We start from the raw sequence: 20,234 nt of genomic DNA on the forward strand, positions 1-20,234 counted from the left end.
ATAATGCAAGTCAACAGAGATTCATCACATTCACTGAGGAAATTTTCCTTTGCAAAGTGCAATTTCACTTTCACATAGACTCCATAAAATATGTACTTGCTCAAAGAAACAAAGAGAGAAACGATATAACATTACACATCCCAGAACTCTTTGAATGATGAGTAAATCCACATTACTAACCATGTCGAAAAGCCCTGAACAAAATAAAGCCTAAAACTAAGCCTAAAACTAAACAAAAATCACCAAAAAACTTGCACTACAAGTTTAATCCAGTTCGGATTGCCCTCAATTGATCCTTGGGACACTATTTCTCACATTAATATGAGGCGTGCCACTGACACCAACAGTGGGGCATAATTCCTCCCACTAACAAAAGGGGCACTGTTCCTACCACTGACACCAATGACAGGACACTAGTCATAGTTACATAGTTGGTCAAATAAAGACACCATGTGAATTGAGTTTGGTGGTCTCAGCCCGGCTCCCGGTGGGTGTGCTATGCCCACCCCCCCTCCCACAAAAACCACCACACTTACACGCACTCGAAATTGCGTTAACATCACGCACTTTGACCACGCGGTCTCTAAAAAGAGAGGAGAAGGACTAACGGGGCTGGTTGAGCGGGCTAATCCTCTCACTCCCTTATAGGGAGTCCCTCTGCCCCGTTGGGCTTCAAAACGGAGCAGGTAGGGCGGGCTGTGTGGGAGGACCCCCTCACACACCTGCCATTGCCAACCGGGGCATGGAGAAAGGTGGCAGATTGCCTCTGGGGGAGGCCTGCCTACTCCCAACTCCTGCAGTCCGGCTCCTCTCTCGAGTACACGCACAAAATACACTTTAAAAAATAAATAAAATAAAAAATAAAATAAAGACACCAGTCGATCCTGTTCAACCTACGGTGTGCGTGTGTGTGAGTTTATGTCAATATTAAATCCCATATCTCTGTTGCAATCATTAAGATGCCCATCTAAAAGTTTTTGGAAACTAGTGACACTCCCTGCTGATACCACTGTTTGTGGAAGGAAGTTCCAAATCCTCACCGCTCTGACAGTAAAAAACCTTCTACGTAGTTTATAGTTAAGCTGTTTCTCCTCCAGTTTCATTAAATGGCCGTGTGTCTTTTCAAACTCCCTCCCACTGAAAAGTTTCTTTCCTATGCTAGGGTCACCAGTAAGGTATTTGTACATTGCTATCATACCCCTTGTCAAGCGTCTCTTAAATATGTTTTAATGCTTGTAGTCTTTCCCCATAACTGAGGTCCTCTACTTCCTTTATTAGCTTTGTTGCCCTTCATTGGACTCTCCAGTACCAGCATATCCCTCCTGAGGACTGGTGAACAGAATTGGCCAGAATACAGAAGATGTGGCCAAACCGGAGTCTTGTAAAGTGACAGAATTATAGTTTTATCTCTGGAGTAAATCACCTTTTAAATGCATGCTAATAGTCTGTTGGCTTTGCTTGCAGCAGCTTGGCATTGCATGTAGCCTGTATGCCTACCACTGAGTGACAACAATGATAGGGCAGTATTCCTCCTAATGACACTAATGATGGTGCACTATTCCTTTTAATTAATACCAAGGACGGGACGCCGATCCTCCTCCTAGTGACCACAGATGCTATGTAAATTTTTTCCTGACACTCACCACCAAGCTTGAGGTATTGATTACGCTTGCTGATGCCGGGGCATTTTCTACTTCCACTGGTCCCAGTCTAGTCCCTCTAAATTCTGAAGGACAGTACAATGATTGTTTGCTTAGAAAGTTTGGAGATCCCTGGCTTAATTGAAAATTTTGACCTGCCTTCTACCATCTTGGCCAAACCTTTTGATCCTCCCATCTCCCGTCTTGGCCAAACCTTTTGATCCTCCCAATTCCCGTCTTGGTCAAACCTTTTAGATCACTTCAAGTCATTTGTACCCTTTAGGTATGGGCCTGTGGGTCCTGTCAACATACCTAGCCCTGTGTATCTGAGCTTCATTAAGGACATCTTCCCTATTACAGAACCCCCGGAGAGATTAAGAATATTTAGATTTAATTGGATGATAATTTCTGCTCTAGAGAATGTAAGTATTCTATAGATAGCAACATATGATAATCAAAAAAACATGCACCATAGTTATAAAAGCTTTAATCACATATTCTCTATGTCTTTGTGGTTTTAAAAAGCCATTTTTGAAAATCCGTAATGGGTTTAGATAGGAATTAGCTATTTACATAAATGAGCTCACATGATTAAAGCCATCCCAGGAGGTTGGGCAGCCGAAGCGATAGATCTATCGTCAAAACTGTCTGTGCATCATGATTTTGCAAATATTTAATATTACATGGCTGCCTGTTGAGACCTTGTCTTGCTTTTGAAGTTCTAATTCCATATAATTGAACTAACAAATATGCACCCAATCTTTCAATGAAGGAACTGGGAAAAGTACGTAGTGCGTGCATTGAGTGTTTATATGTTGCTGGGTTGAGGAGGGTTTAAATATATATATATATATATATATATATATATATATATATATATATATATATATATATATATATATATATATATATATATATACAGTATATATGTTTTATGTGACGGTACACAGCATTGAATTATACAAAAATTAGGAAGAAAAAAAAAAAAGGAGCATTACATGATAAAAAATTAACTATCCTATATACAAAAAAAAGGAACCCTCTAAATAAACTAGAATGTTTTCTTTTCCCAGCAAATGTTACCTAAAATAAGCAAAATTGTGAGTTTAGCACATTTTTTGCAGCAAAAATAATTTCCTCTCAATTGATTTTGCACATCCCTTCTCTGTAATGGAAACATAAGACGTGGAATTTGTTTGGCTGTTTTGGTTATGGTTGCCATTTTCTTGACCTTTCTGAAGAAACCATGCTGTTGCAATTGTGTGTTTGGCAATGGCTGTAATATTTTTTTAAAAGGCCCTGATTGGCCTGGAGCAGACAAGGTATGGTTTGGGACAGTCACTAATTTGTACATCTTGTGCTGTACAGAGCCTCCGATGGCAGCAACTCATATTGTGTACGTGAAACTCCAGTTTAAACCCTGAGGTAAATTGTCTGACAAACCTCTGGGGAGGCTGCAAAACACAGCAATTTGATGAGGCTGCATTTCACTTGGATGAAAGACGATATAGCAGACAGAACTTCTATGAAGAAAGACGTGCTTAAAGCCTCACATAACATATCTTCTTGTGAGGTGAATGATTTTTCGACATGGCCCAGAAATTATGATAAATGGTGTGCAGTCTTTGAATTACTGGACACACTTTGCCTATCTTACAAGAATGTGAGTCACTATAGATTCTACTACAATAGATTGATGTATCAAACATTTATTGGGCAGCCTACAACTGCAAGTGAATATATATCTATCTATCTATATATATATATATATATATATATATATATATCTATCTATCTATCTATCTATCTATCTATCTATCTATATATATATATATATATATATATATATATATATATATATGTAGCACTACCCCCGAAGGAGCTGCTGGATTGTGTTGGGGGGCATGTTACCTCTATTTCCTTCGCCGTCTAGGGCAGTGTTTCTCAACTCCAGTCCTCGGGGCGCACCAACAGGTCATGTTTTCAGGATTTCCCTCAGATCAAACTGCTGTGGTAATTACTAAGGCAGTGAAACTGATAAAATCACCTGTGCACAATAATGGAAAGCCTGAAAACATGACCTGTTGGTGCGCCCCGAGGACTGGAGTTGAGAAACACTGGTCTAGGGTATCAGATGAGAGCAGAGCAAAAGTTCAATGTCCACACTTTAGACTTATTTTTCTTTGCTTTATTTGCTGAACTTGGTATAAGAATAAAATAAGTAGTTGAATATGTGGAAGGGTAATAGGTAATAGGTTCAGGTGTACAACTTCTGTCCGGAAACACTCCTGCTTCCAGCAACACAGCTTTCGTCGCCACTCTAGCCAGAGCGGGTATTGCGCACCCGGATAGGCCTCTCTCACTAGCCTAGCAGTCGAGATGGCGCACGGAATATGGTACAGTCTCTGCTACAGACCTTCCCACAGGTGGAGGTATATTCTGTCCAAAATCCTCTCAACACAGAATTAGGCACACGGATCTCTCCCGATTAACTTCTTGTGAAACTTAGAACTGACAGGCAACCATCATTCAGCCTTTCAGTAATGGTGCGTCCTTTGATGAAGTTCAAGGCCTCTCCTGAGATACCAACCTCGTGCTCGGTGCTCTCCAAGATAGGTTCTTCATCGAGTGGCTTCTTCCCTCCAGGACGTACAGCACAAGACCACTCCGCAAACGTAGACACAGTCTGACTACCGGGCCTACTTAGTAGATCACGACTCCGGACCAACGTGGTCCCAGAGCCAGGAACACTTGAACACGCACCCCCTGGCCGGGAGGGCCACACATGGGGGGTGGTGGAATGACAGAAACAGGATCGACGACCCCGGACCAATGGAGTCTGTCTCTTAAGTACTCCTCCCTAACATGCACAGCAGCACGATCAATTCCCACTGATTGGCTGCCGGAGGGGAACACCCAAAACACCTTGACCTGACTGCTGCCGCCCTTGGCCTGGGGTGGTAACAGCACCCTAGACAACAATAGTTGAAAAAATCATACAGTCTGAGTCAACTAACTCTCAGACTAACCCCTAAATTTAAAGCAGCGCTGGCTAAAAAGTAGCAGGCCGCTACATATATATATATATATATATATATATATATATATATATATATATATATATATATATATATATATATAGTATTTTTTTATTTATAGTATTTTTTTTATTATTGTTATAAAGAATTTATATAGTGCCAACAGTTTGCGCCGTGCTTTACAAAATAAAGACAGAAAGTTCAGTTACAATACGATTCAATAAAAAAGGAATCAGAGGGCCCTGCTCGTTAGAGCTTACAATCCAAAGCTCCATGTACTCTGGATTTTATAAAAACCGGCAGCTCCCTTGGCAGAAAAACGCTCATATAGAGTGTTTTTGTACACATGTAGCAGAATCTCTGACCTCTTCCAGTCTAATGGGAACATTCACGGCCAAAGGTAACTGATATCCTTCAATAAGTGGTAGGTTGTGAGGCATAGTGGGTGCAAAGGTGGTAAAAGTCATTGGGCGCCAGACACTTCTTGGATGTAAAGAGGTTTATTCATTTGACAGTCCTTTTTTATATTTTGCAGGGGGAAGAAGGTTAGGGCCAGGACACTCTTAAGTAGTTGCAATTTCTAATCGCAGACTCCAAGACTTCAATAGGAGGACAGCCGTACAGGGAAAGGCCCCAGCAAGGTGCCACTTCTGCACATTCAGGATTGCTGTCTCCTATGGTAACAGTACTTAAACAGTTCCCAACTCAAAGTAACATTTCTCTCAGGTGTACTACAACTTCTCCTTGTAGTTCTTCAGCTCATTGAGCTCCTGGTCTCTCACTGGACCTTCTGATTCACTAACTCTGAATCCCGTGAGCTCCTCAAGGCTTTTGCAGTGGTAGCTCCCTTAAGCGTCACCCACGCTTCCCTGCTAGGTCCCTAGCTTGGCACTTTGGATACCTTCAAGCTTCACCCCTGCTGACCGGCTTAGTCCCTGGCTTGACACATAAGGCTGCTCTGCAAATGTCAACTCCGCTGGTTGTGTCCCTGACTTGATTACCGCCTCAAGTTTCCTGATTCTCCACAATGCCCGTTCGGTGAGAATACTACTCCGGTAATTCAGTTATTCACTGTGGTCCCTGGTAAAGGCGATTGGTCCCTTTGTGGCAACAGTTTCCCTTCTACCTCCGACCACTGAGAGGTTCTCCGGTCGACAGAACAGTCACTTTTGGTTGGACTGCAAGTTACAGTCCCAAACCTGTGCTGCCCTCTTACTTCTGGATAGGCCCTCACCCAGCCTGGGAGCCTGATGCCCCGGGATAGGCCCAATCTCCAGCCTTGCTGCCCGGGGCGTAGGACACACATCCACCAAGACGGTGGTCTTGGTGGCACACACGAACACTGATCATCTGACCTCCCCTAAAATATATAGGCTCTCCCAGCAGGCCAATGGAATTCAACAAAATCACTGCCCATTGGCTGAGATACCCCATATACCCATAACCTGACCTTGAGTTGTCCATCTCAATATAATACCACCAATTTCCCGGCCACCTGGTGGTAGAAGAGGAAAGTACAACCAGGCTGAACTTAGGGAGACGTCAATGGATTCTTAGTAATTAACTACAGTAGCTACTCCTGACAAGGACTTTGGTGAGAAGCTCCCTGACTAAACCCCAGGGCGCTCCACATAGTTTAGACAAGTTCAGGGTTTAGTGTTTTTTTTCTGCCAGAAAGCTCCAATCAAAAACACATACCAGTAGAGTTATTTTTCCTGCTTCTAAACGCTGAGCTTTAAATATGCCTCTAATAGTCCTAATGTGCATGGACACATAGAATAACATTGAGCAGCTTCTACAGGCAGAACACAAAACTCCTGTAGAAGCAGTGATTTTTAAGCCAGTGTGCATGGACCCTTCGAGAAAGAGTCAAATGATACAAAAGGTGATAAATGTGGGGGATGTGTTGAAGGAGAAAGTAAAAGTTCCGTTGTTAGGTCGAGACAGGCTAGGCTTCTCTAAAGAGAATGGTTTTCAGGGATTGCCTAAACAAGGATAGAGTAGGGGATAGTTGAATAGATTGGGATAAGAAGTTCCAGAGGATGGGAGAGGCCTTGAAAAAAAAGCATGAGAGAAGGTGACTAGGGAGCTAGAATGCAGGGGGTCTTGGTAGGAACAAAGAAAATGGTTTGGTTGGCAGCATTTATGATGGACTGAATGGAGGGCTAGCCTATGTAAAGGTAAGCCAATGAGGAGGGAGTAACAATAGTTGAGGCGAGAGATAAAAAAAAATGGGGCAATGGGGAAGAATAGTCTAGTTTCAATGAGTACATACAGTATGTCAAGTTATTATTATTGTGTTCACCTTGTATATAAGCCAATGTAGATAATCCACGAGGGCTTAGTGCTATGCTTTCAGAGCAAATAAAACTTGAGGCACTGCACTGGATTTAGTCATCAAATATTTATTTATCCATTACATTTTATTTATTCATCAAATATGTACCAATCAAATTTGGACATCAAATAGAAGATGATATTAGCTTGTCTTTGGCTACTGAAAAACAGAAAGTAGGGGGTAAATTTCACCAAGTGGGTGCCACCTAAATTAAGAATCCCAAATGAGAAAAAAAAAAGTACCAGATGATCACATCCAATGTCCATATAGCTTTATTATTGACTATGAAGTGACAATAGGTAGACAAGCAAGAGCCAAAGCATTTTGAGGAGCAAAGAATCCCCCTTTATCTGGTCTTTAACCCAAATCGATAAAATGGATAAACAATAATACATATACATTAATATATAATCAATAATATATTGATATCATGCATACAGATTATAACAGGACACATACAGCAAAAAATAAAGTGACATGGATTTTAACCCTTGGTTGCTCCAGAGTTATACACAAAATAAACACATTTTGATTGCACTTTCCAGGTTCTGCCTTAGGCCGCGTACACACGATCGGTTAAACCTATGAGAGCGGTCTGATGGACCATTTTCATCGGTCCAAACCGATCGTGTGTGGGCCCCATCGGTTATCTATCCATAGGTTAAAAAAAGCAATCTTGTTTTAAATTTAACCGATGGATACCCAACCGATAGAAAAAAAATTATCGTTAGTAGGCACGTCCATCGGTTAAAAATCCATGCATGCTCAGAATCAAGTCGACGCATGTTTGGAAGCATTGAACTTCGTTTTTTTCAGCACGTCGTTGTGCTTTACGTCACCGCGTTCTGACACGATCGTTTTTTTAACCGATGGTGTGTAGGTACGACTGACCATCAGTCAGCTTCATCGGTTAACCGATGAAAACGGTCCATCAGACCGTTTTCATCGAATGGACCGATCGTGTGTACGTGGCATTAGGTTGTTCATTCTCAAGATCAGAGGTCTGCAAACTTTCTAAGCAAAGGCCTGGTTTACTGTGCTTCAGACTTTAGAAGGCTGGATCATGGCCAATGGGAGTAGAACATGTCCCAGCATCTGTGGGAGTAAACAATGTCTCATCTTTGGTAGTAAGGAAATTATTAGTGCCCCATCATTGGTGTCAGTGGGAAGAATAGCTCCCCATCCTTCATGTCTGTGGAAGAAATGGTCCACCATTGTTGATGTCAGTGCAGGAATTATTGCCCTATTGTCGGTGTCAGAGGAAGAAATAGTGCCTCATATCAGTGGAAGAAATAGTGCCCCAAGGACAGAATAAAGGCAGGCAGGCCACAGTTTGGAGACCATTGCTCAAGATAGTAGCATACCCAGATGGCCACATTCCAAAACATTGCAGAACAGAACCTACTCTCACCACACTCTGTGCACTGTTGATAATTTAGTGGGCTTTAAACCAGTGGTAGCTCTTGTTTTTTTTTTTTGGGGGGGGGGGGGCGGCAAACAACCACCCCCGGTCGGTCGGTAGCACTACCCCCCCCTTGCCCCCCGTGGTCAGATATTAAAGCCCATTTTGGTAGTGGGCGTGCAGCACGTCCTACGAGTGATCATGTCTTCCATTTTGTCTCCTCCTCCTTTGGTTAATGGCGGCTTGCGCCGTACCTCTCCATTTTCCTCCTAGGTGTCCAATAGGATTGCCTGTCCTTTCAGCCAATTGGGTGACGGGTTTCAGGACCCGCTTCCTGATTGGCGGGGAGGAGAATCAGTGTGAAAATAGTGAATATTCATTCTCTATTGTCACACAACTAGGTGGGCTCAGACTGCAGTGCTCTGCACCCTAAGCCCACCCTTTTTTGAATCCTATTAGAGCCTCTAGTTTTAATCAAGTGCTTAAAAAAAAAAAAACCCCATTGGAATCCATGCATCCGGGGGCCCCGAATGTAGATTAGGGGGCAGGATGCATGGATGGGGGGGGGGGGCTGGGCCTAATGGATGGGCCACCACTGCTTTAAACCCCCTTTAAGATGCTTTTCGGAGATGATAAACCCCACCATGCTGAAGGTTCACCTACTGACTTGTAGGTCAGAGGGTTGGTTGACATACAGTTTTACTGTCCTGTCTTCCAAAAGTTTAGATACAGGGTGTTTTTATGACAAGTTATGTCATCCCAGCCTGGTCAATCAAGATGGCTCCGGACTTGAAACTTGGAGCAAAATGTTGAAGCTTGCAGACATCGCATTGCTGTACAGGAGAGATGTATTAGAGGGGTTTAGTTCAACTATAACATTTATTTATGATCTGATCTCTTAAAATTCTTAAAGGGTACATACATTCCCTTTAAGGATGCACAATATATACTGCCATGGCAAACTATAGTGCAGAAAGAAACACTCCTCTCATACTTGGCTTTAATTTCCTGCACTGTGTTGAAGCAATCTGGCATTCGGCGGGAGCCGTGCTTTCTGCACATTTCCATGTATGTGGATTATGCGATTTCTCCTTCCTCCATTTAACATAAGACTCTCAGCCTCCTCTTCCCGGGGCTGTGCACATTCACTTTATTGCCTCTGTCTGTTTATCACATTTATTTTGCTCATAATTCTTAGCAGTTTGTGAGCTCTGTGGCCTTTTCGTCAGGTCACTTCCTTTCTCTGCTGAACGTGCAGAAATTTCTCCATGGCCTAATTTCTCTACTTTATCTCAATTTAAGTGGTACTTTTTTAGCAGTAATCTTTCACTCCAAATGTTTTTTTTCCTGTCAGCCTCATTACAAGGCTCTGAGCATCTGTTCCAGTGTTGATCTTCTGCATCCTCAGCAACCCCTCACCTAGATTTGTCAATGCATGCAGTGGGGGGCTTATCAATGTCATACAATGGAAAGAGGGACCTTCTCACGAATCAGGTGTGACCAGAACTGCGTCGATAGCAACGGAGGAAAACCAAACGCGTGTAAAGTGAAAATATTGTGATTTATTAAGATACGTGTAAAATATAAATACAACCACCTCCAATATAACACAATGCACAACAAACCAATTAACGGAGACCCACAAATAACAATAGTCAGACAGATATATACAATAAATGGGAAATGTCAGAATCATTAGCCAGGCCAGGGTCAATCACAGGAGATCAGCAGATGGGGAAATGAACAGGGCAGGAGAGGGAGAAGGTGGACAGCATGTCCGTTTTCATCAGATCTTACCCGATCGGATCCGCATGGACGGATGGGGACGTGGCCCCCATACGTCTGTTTTTAGCGGATCGGATCGGGTCGGATGTCAGCGGACATGTCTCCGCTGACATCCAACGCTCCATATCAATGCATGGCGCGGCCGTTCAGGTCCGTGACAGACGGACCCAAACGGCCCGTAGTGTGAATGAGGCCTTACACAGCTTTGACCCACATCACAATCCTGTCTATGATTGGACAGTGAAAAGAGAAGCAGTGGACTGATGAACACAAGAAGGGAGGGGATGATAGGAAATTTAGTGGAATTTCCCCCATAAGAGATAGACAACAAAACATCTACGATGATGAGTTTTCAATCCTTTATCCAGCTCCTAATAATACCTGGTCAGAAATACTGTCTATATAAGGACACATGTGGTTACCTGTTCACATATGATGAGGGGTGTGGCTGTTACTTAGCTCTGCCAGCACAGGGCACTGCAGTGTGAGGACAGGAAACTACATTTTCTCTAAAAAAATATGTAAAGACATTTCAATATGTACATGTACATCGCTCTAAAGCCTCGTACACATGCTCGGTAAACCGAGCGTGTGTACGAGGCTTTCAGGTTTCTCGTCTGGAAATCTGGCCAGAATCTCAACAAGATAAATAGAGATCCTGCTCTCTATTTTCTCATCGAGATTCTTTTCGGCCTGTTTCCCGACGAGAAACCCGATAGTGTGTATACCTACCTGTCGCCATGGAAACCTGCGCATTCTCGAAATGACTTTGACGAATGCGCGGTAGCTTCCACGGCATAGGTAGGGTGAAGCAAGATGGCGGCGACGTCATCGAATGTGACGAGCGCATGCTCGTCTTACGCAATGACGTCACCGCATTCTTGTCTTTCAAGAGAACTGCGGTTCTTTTGAAAGGTCTGTGTGTACACTCGGGCGGCAAGAGATTCTTGCCAAGAATCTCGTTGGGAAAAACTACGTTTTTTTTCCTGACGAGATTCTTGCCCGTGTGTACGAGGCCTTAGGCTGTTCCACTTACCCTGCTGCTCCAAAAGCCTGTATCCCACGTGGAGGGTGTGAGCCCTGAATGCAAACAGGTGCTTAGAACAGAAGAAGGCTTGACGGCTTTTCAGCCTTCTTTTGTTCAAAAGACATGTCAAGCCTTGGACAAGCATAAATCGGTCACAGATTATAACATCCAGCAATAAATGACTAGAATTAAAGATTCAATTCGATTTGAAATTACAGAATAAAATGTCTTCTAAATATTTATTTTTTTCAACTTTTATCTTTGGGTTGGCTTTGAGGTCTTTAATGAGAAATCTTATCTTCTTTTGCAGGTGGCTGTACCTTTGAAGAACATTACAACAGCTGTGGGTACAGTGTGGCTCTGGGTACCAATGGATTTACCTGGGAGCAAGTGAACACATGGGAAAAACCTCCACTGGACTCCTCTGTGCCTACAGGTAACTTGTGCTTATCAAGGCTCAGCATGCTGCTTATTTGACGTGTAGCCAAAGTATATTTATTTTAGGTTTTGGGTCGAATTTAGAAGGACTGAGAAGGTCTGGAGCTTCTGTCATGTTTTTATTTCTGTCTATGTTCCCACTGCGGAGATTCGCCCTCTTTATTTTTTCTGGTCACAGCTGTCTTTGGAACAGAACATTAGTGGATATGTTTTATTAAATATATCAGAGGGATTTTAACCAGTTCCTGCATTTTACACACCTAAAAAAAGTTTGACAAAATAAAAAGAGTGTGCAATGAGCAGTAATTGTAGTTATCATAGTATATTGATGATAGCCATGTATCTTGGAAGATCATTGAAGGTCTACATCAGGGGTCTCCAAACTGCGGCCCTGGAGCAGGATGTGGCCCTTTGCTTGCCTTAATGCGGCCCTTGGGACACTATTCCATCCAATTTAAATGGGGCATAATTCTTGTTGCTGACACCAATGGGGCACTATTCCTCCAACTGACACCATCACTTCTTTCCATTAACACCAACGATGGGGCACTAGTCCTCCCACTGTCACCAAAGATATGGTATTATTTACTCCCACTGGACACCTGGACATTTTTTACTCCCAATGGCCCTAGTCTGCCCCCCCCCCCTAAAGTCTAAAGGACCGTAAACTGGCCCTTTGTTTAGAAAGTTTGGAGACCCCTGATCTACATGAATGTTGTAATTGCTAAATTTAATTAATACAATAATAGCAATGAAATTGATGATATTTCAATAGATCTGATTATGTTTTTTTAATGATTTTAAAATAAGAATTCAATTTTTTACAAAGAACTAATGCCGCGTACACACGGACGTTTTTCGGCATGAAAAAAAACGACGTTTTTAAAAAACATAATTTAAAATGATCGTGTGTGGGCTTCACATCGTTTTTCGGCTTCTGAAAAACGACCAAAAAAAAATTCGAACAGTATTTTTTCACGTCGTTTTTTAAAATGTAGTTTTTCGTGTTGTTAAAAATGATCGTGTGTGGGCAAAAACTATGTTTTAAACCCGCGCATGCCCAGAAGCAAGTTATGAGACGGGAGCGCTCGTTCAGGTAAAACTACCATTCATAATGAAGTAAGCACATTCATCACGCTGTAACAGACAAAAAAGCGCGAATCGTCTTTTACTAACAAGGAATCAGCTAAAAGCAGCCCAAAGGCGAATAGAACTTCCCCTCTAAAATGCCGTCGTACGTGGTGTATGTTACCGCGCTTTGTTCATCATTTTTCAAAAACGATGGTGTGTGGGCAACATCGTTTTTAATGATGAAGATGGAAAAACATTGTTTTTTGGACATGCTGAAAAACGTCATTTTTTACATGCCGAAAAACGATCGTGTGTACGCGGCATAAGAATTAAGCTACGGAAATAAGAATAAAGAAGAATTTTCTATGACCCATACACTTGTTTGGAGACATTCATACTAATAATAATTATACAATTCTTTCTCACTTTCACCACATCAAACACAACCTGGAAGCTCACAGTTGCCTTAGACATTTCATTGTCATACCCAACATTAATCTCTGAATATCCAATGTGGTTATTATGGTCTTCATGCTTATATTCAAACTCTAGAACTGTACTAAATATTATTTCACTATCAAAACCCTATGCTCAATACAATTATTACTACACAATTTATCTTGGGATTTTGTGCTCAGGTGGTCATATGTTTCCCTTTCCCCAGTTGTTGTTATAGACCATGTTGGCCAATGGTGTTTGTCAGATTTTAGAATACATACTGATCCCCCTTGTTACCCCCACTTTTTCCCTTTTTTTTCTTGTCTTTTATCCTCTTCCAAATCTCCCCCATCCTGTCTTTCCTACCTTAACCATAGCAACCAATTGGTTATAATATAACAAAATCAATTTTCCCTGGCTAACTAAATTGTTTTAATTTTTGCATTTATTGTGTTAATAGTCTTTGAAAAAAAAAAAACCTGTCCCTGAATATATTTGGCCTCCCCTATAGTTCCTAAAACGGCTACGCAAAGGCATTCATTTAAATAGATGATGGCCAGGATTAGAAAAATAATTTCCTCTTCTTTCTGCTCTGCCAAGGCAATGGGACTGATACATTTCAGCAAAAAAAAAAAGTAGAAATATGCAGTCCACAATCTTCTGTGCCTTATGGACAACCCTCTGAGGAGCACCCTTATCAACCATTGAGCAGTTGGAGTACCACACTGAAATACAGTACACCAGTACACTGTCGATGGGTGACTGATAGAAGATCTCCAGTAATTTCTTCTCCTGGCTACATTTCCCGAGTAATCTCATAAAATATAAGAGTTGCAGTGTTTTTTTTTAAATAACTGCCTTCATGGTTGTTGACCATGAAAGATTTTCAGAAATATAAAAGCCAAGGAACCTAAAAGCTAAAAACCCTCTCCACACATCCATTTAAAACAAGTTGGGCTAAGGCAGCCTTATTTTTCCTAAAATCTACAGTAAGTTCTTTCATCTTCCTAGTATTCAGGATCAAATTGTTTTCTGCACGCCACAAGACTATCACATTAACCTCTTCTCTACAAGGCTCTTTTTATATATCTACATATATATATATATATATATATATATATATATATATATATATATATATATATATATATATATATATATATATATATATATATACATTTTCACCTGAAAAAAGTTTTTCACTACCTATGATCTTAACATATTGATCTTGCCTGCCTCAAAGAAATACACTTAGCAGCATTTATTTCCCTGAAGTCTACCAATCGAACACTAATATGCTATCACAAAACAGAGGGATTCTTACAGCTTTGAATAAAACAATCTTTCATTCATGTACCATAAACAAAGTAGTAAGGACTTATTTAGATAATATTTATACACGTAGGAGGGCAATAAAATATTCATGTAAGAAGCAATGATTGTCATATGGGACCTAACAAGGTGCTAGTTTCTTGGCTCATGGCCATCCTATGGCTTTACAAGTGGAGTTCAAACCCTAAGGCCGCGTACACACTGTCGGACAAAACCGATGAGAATGGACCAGGGTTCAGTTTAATCGGTCCAAACCGACTGTGTGTATAGCCCATCGGTCTGTTTTCCTTCGGTCCAAAATTTTAAAACATGCTTCAAACTGAACCGATGGACCACTGCCCGATCGGTCCAAACCGATGGTTAGTACAGAAAGCATCGGTTCAAAACCCGCGCATGCTCAGAATCAAGTCGACGCATGCTTGGAAGCATTGAACTTCGTTTTATTCAGCACGTTGTGTGTTTGACGTCACCCCGTTCTGACCCAATCGGTTTTTGGAACGATGGTGTGTACGCACATCAGACCATCAGGCCACTTCAGCGGTGAAATGGTGAAAAGGGTCCGTCGGACCAGTCTCATCGATTTGGAACGACCGTGTGTACAAGGCCTAAGTTGTCCATATATGGATCGAAATTCAGCCAGTTCAGCAGGGACCATCCAAATATTGATCCATGTATTGGTACTATGGTTGTACAGAAGTCGATCGGTGCCAACGGCTATAGGTGGATATAGACAACAACACTGATTATTGTGTTTCAATGGTGGGGAAGGCTCAGAACACAATAGTACAATGGGAACTATTCACCCGTCAACCTTGAATGTATGGATGGGGAATTGGCATATTTTGTTCTTGTTCAACCTGCTGGTTGTACGAAATGCATGATCTGCCTTAAAGTAATTGACTCACGTAGCAATAAAACAATAGGGAGAACATGAAAACCTAGAGACTAGCAACATGGAAAATACATCACCAGTAGCATCCCATATAGTTCTGTCTTTCTATGTCTTTAGTTAAAGGTAGGTCTTGATTTAAAGCTACATTTCAGGCAGTCAGGTAAATACCTATAAAGGGATTTTTATTTCTGTCAATCCATACTTGAGATTTACACAATCTTGCCAGACAGCATAGCCAGTAACTTGACTGATTGGCTTCCCTGTCCCATGTCGGACTACTGCTGTGTAGGGTATTTTACTAGGCTAATCCCAATCACATTTTTGCTAAAAATGAATCTCATTACTTGTAATCAACTAAATTAATTAATTTATTATTATAAATTCATTCATTTTACATCTGCCTGAAGACTAGCTTGAAAGAGGTACATCAGGATGCAAGGGGTACTTGCTAAATATTAGCATTTGAAAAATAATTAGACTTTTAATTACATTTTAAATTGTTTTGAATATTAAAACCTTAAAGCATAACTAAACCCAAGAACAAATGTAATATGTTGCAGCTGACCAGTCCTTACATACAGTATGGACGTTTTCACTTTCTTTTTTTTTTCAAGCTAAAAACATTTTCGGTGAGTTATGCCCTGTACACACGATGAACCATTTTCATCGGACGAACCGATCGTGTGTGGGCCCCATCAGTTTTTTTCCCATCTGTGAAAAAAAATAGAACCTGTTTTAGAAGTTTCGTATGGTTAAAAAAACGATAGAAAAAAACGATTGTCTGTGGGGAAATCCATCGGTCAAAAAACCATGCCTGCTCAGAATCAAGTCGACGCTTGCTCGGAAGCATTGAACTTCATTTTTCTCTGCACGTCGTTGTGTTTTACGTCACCCCATTGGCCACGATCAGATTTTTAACCGATGGTGTGTAGGCAAGACTGATGAAAGTCCATCGGTTCATTTTCATCAGAAGAACCGATCGTGTGTACAGGGCATAAGACAATATTTGTTGATTTTGCTCAACTTTAAAAGTTAGACAGCTGCACCAAAGACAGAAAAATAATATCTGTCCTATGTAAACTACTAATGCTATTAGCCACAATGTAATGGAAATAGTCCAGCCTGGGTGACAGAAACCATGGCTACCTTCATAGATAACTTTGAATAAGCATAGACGCCCAGAGAAAGGAAGTTTTATTTGCAGGATCTCTAGGAGACAATAAAGAGAAAAAAAGATTAAAAAAGAAAACAAATGCATCCATTACCTCTAAGGATTGGTAAGCTTCAATTAGTTACATAATTGTTTTGGGTTTAGACATGCAGAGGTCAGCGATGATAGCTTGTGTATTTCCTTCAGAAGACCGCAAGCTGTCTTCATCCTCATTTTTTTTGTTTTTCTCTACTGTCTCTCACAACTTACACCTCATTTTCTAAATTCCATCCAGGATCGTTCATGCTGGTCAACAGCTCAGGGTTTGCCACCGGGCAGAAGGCACACCTTCTCCTCCCTGTACTTAAGGAGAACGACACTCACTGTATCGACTTCCATTACCACATGTCTGGCCGAATCAGTCCCGGGACTCTGAATGTCTATGTGAAAGTGAATGGTGGACCCCAAGGGAACCCGGTGTGGAATGTATCTGGGGTGGTAACAGAAGGCTGGGTGAAGGCAGAACTGGCAATCAGCACGTTTTGGCCAAAATCTTACCAGGTAAGAGACACAGCAGGCATTACTCTTAAGGCTGTAGGGAAGGAGGAGTTCAAATCTGTTGTCTCCATTGTGCCACAGAAACAGAGGGACCAGGAGGCCTTGACCATTGCAGTGATATAGGAGCCGGCAAAAAAGCCAAAGTGTGCAGACATCAGGCACTCCTGGAAGTGTTAAGCCCCATACACACTATCAGTTTTCCTGCTGGTTTTTCTCTTCAGGTTTACCAAAACCATGTAGTGCAAGGGCCTGCCTGATTGCATACAAATTGAAACTCTTGAGGTTTGACCTCATATTAGATGGTTTTGGTAAACCTGAAGACAAAAACCTGCAGAAAAACTGATAGTGTGTATGGGGCTTTAGATTTTCGAAGATCCTTCAGCAAGCATTTAGTGGGAGTTCCAAGCTGTTATCTTCATTGTGCCAAAAGGGCAGGGGAACCTGAAGGCCTTGACCCTTGTAACCGTACTCGTAGTGTACCTGTAGTGATGTAGGAGTGGCCAATGGAACCACAGTCTAAACACATCTGGCACTCCTGGAAGGCTGGATGCAGAAGATCCTTCAGCAAGCTTTAAGGGAAGTCCCCAGGTTTTATCTCCATTGTGCCAAAGGGCAGGGGGACTTGAGGCCATGACCATTGTAACTTTACTTGTAATGTACCTGTGGTGATGCAGCCAATGGAACCACAGTGTGCAAACATCTGGTGCCTCTGGAAGTTTTCAGTTTCAAAAGGGAAGGGGGACCTGAAGGTTTGACCCCTGAAACCGTACTAATAGTGTACCTGTAGGGACATGGCCAATGGAACCACAGTCTGCCAACATCTGGCACTTCTGGAAGTACTAGATGCACTAGATCATTGAGCATGCTTTTAGTGGGAGTTCCAAGCTCCTATCTGCATTGTGCCAATGGACAGGGGGAATTGAGGCCATGACCATTGTAACTGTACTTGTAGTGTACCTGTAGTGATGCAGCCAATGGAACCACAGTGTGCAAACATCTGGTGCCTCTGGAAGTTTTCAGTGCCAAAAGGAAAGGGGGACCAGAAGGCCTTGACCCCTGTAACCGTACTACTAGTGTACCTGTAGGGACATAGGCATGGCCAATGGAACCACAGTCTGCCGACATCTGGCACTCCTGGAAGTGCTAGATGCAGAAGATCATTGAGCATGCTTTTAAGGGGAGTTTCAAGCTCTTATCTCCATTGTGCCAAAGGACAGGGGGACTTGAGTCCATGACCATTGTAACTGTACTTGTAGTGTACCTGTAGTGATGCAGCCAATGGAACAACGGTGTGCAGACATCTGGTGCTTTTGGAAGTTCTCAGTACAGAAGATCATTTAGCAAGCTTTTAGAGCCCTTAATTCTTTTTTTTTTGCAGTTTTTAAAATAGTCACTTTAAAGATTCCTAGTTATGGAGGGGTTAATAGGGTTCACCTAATACGAAGATAGCATGAAAAAAAAAAGTAAAAAAATTGATTGAATGAAGAGCCTTGTTTCATCAGGGAGATATAATGTCTCTCGTAGCCTCGGAAGATATAAGCAGATACCACGGTGACATTTTCTGATGGGTTGTGTAATTTGCTCTTTTACACATATGCTCGGCTCTGGCATTTGCACAGCACTACATCACATGGGCTCTGCTCCTGACAGGAACACCAACGTAATTACTGTTGCACATGAAGTGATCTACCTATTTCCTATTGACTTTTAGCAAATGGGGATGTTCTTTTCTATTATACATTTCATGACACACAATCTAATGAACCCGCTGTCATAAAGTACAACTCTTCTTTCAAGGAAGAAAAAAACAATTCAACATCAAATGTACGCAGTGCAACGATTCTAGCAAATATATTTTCAAATTCTTACCTACTTCTGCTCTGGAAGTAATGGAACAGGCCAATGCAGTACTTTACATAGGGGGTTAAGGGGAAGGAGCTGTAACAACAAAAAAAAACTGCATCCTTGGAATCTCTGTAGCTTTGGAAGCAGTGGACTCTCTCTGTGGAGGTCCGACACACTTGCTGAGCCCAGGGCAGTCATCAGAAATTTTGGGGCCCCTCACACAACTTAAGGTATTGGCCCCCTGGAGCAGAGAATGCCGCAAATTGAGAACGGGGGGGGTGGGGATGTGCTGCTGCGAATTGAGAACTGGGGGGGGGGGGTTACTGCCGCAAATTGAGAACCGGGCGTGGCTGCCGCAACTTGAGAACCGGAGGGGTGGTTTGTTGCAGGGTATGATGGATAAGTGCAGCAGAGTCTAATTTAGATCAGACATATTCTGTAGTAACAGGAACTGGCTTGTTTATTGTAGGATCATCAGGCAGACAAAGATGTCTCTCTGCCTCATGGCAAGAAGAACACACAGATTACAAGCAGGAAGAGAAAAACCAACGAGTACATCACTGTGATACAGAAAACACAACATACCATAAAGAGCATATCAATGATCACTTGCGACATCTTGTGTCCTTTATCTAAACGGCATCTGATATATTCTAAGCTATAGTTTGTTGAATATATCCAACATGGTTGGGGCTGCCGAAAATGACACTGGCATCTCACTCACCTCTTCCTTCAGCCGCAAATTGAGAGTGAAAGTGTTTTCTCTCCTCTCACCATGACATGTAAGGGGGAGGGGGGACTACAGAAATGAAAGTTTTCTCCTCTCCTCTCAGCCGCAAGCTGATAAAGGGGGCGGTTGGGCCCCTGGGAACATTTGGGCCCCTTACAAGTGTAATGCATGTACCCTCCTGATGGCGGCTCTGGCTGAGCCAAAGCTATATAGTTCTCCAATCAGCAAGGAACATATGAAGAGCAATAGGTCTGAATTCGATTTTCTGACCTCACCAGAGAGACCACTTTCCCCACAAAGAGAGCAAGGCATGCTGGCACAGGATAGACTTTTCTACGCAGGATAGGCTTTCCTACAGCTATGGCTGTTTAGGCAAACAAAACTAATGCTAATCCAGGAGTAGCAGAGAGATCTTACTGGAAACCGGATGCGTGTACATCACAATAATGCCTCCACAAAATTCTTTGACAAAGCAAAATCATTGTATCTCAACTGTTAGCTGTTTTACCTTTGCCATTTTAATTGTGTCATTTTGTTGGCATTTTCTATT

At 42.0% G+C, this 20,234-nt stretch overlaps 1 protein-coding gene across 13 annotated transcripts in view; it reads left to right on the top strand.

Moving 5' to 3' along the window:
- PTPRT (protein tyrosine phosphatase receptor type T) overlaps positions 1-20,234 on the top strand; it is a 474,386-nt gene that overhangs the window by 175,415 nt on the left and 278,737 nt on the right. For all 13 annotated transcript variants that reach the window (XM_040330466.1, XM_040330472.1, XM_040330464.1 and 10 more), the window contains exons 2-3: positions 11,541-11,666; positions 16,847-17,112. In XM_040330466.1, the coding sequence (XP_040186400.1) occupies positions 11,541-11,666; positions 16,847-17,112 (392 nt within the window). The remainder of the gene's footprint in view (positions 1-11,540; positions 11,667-16,846; positions 17,113-20,234) is intronic.

This window comes from Rana temporaria, chromosome 12 (assembly GCF_905171775.1).
Source record: "Rana temporaria chromosome 12, aRanTem1.1, whole genome shotgun sequence".
Lineage (NCBI taxonomy): Eukaryota > Metazoa > Chordata > Amphibia > Anura > Ranidae > Rana > Rana temporaria.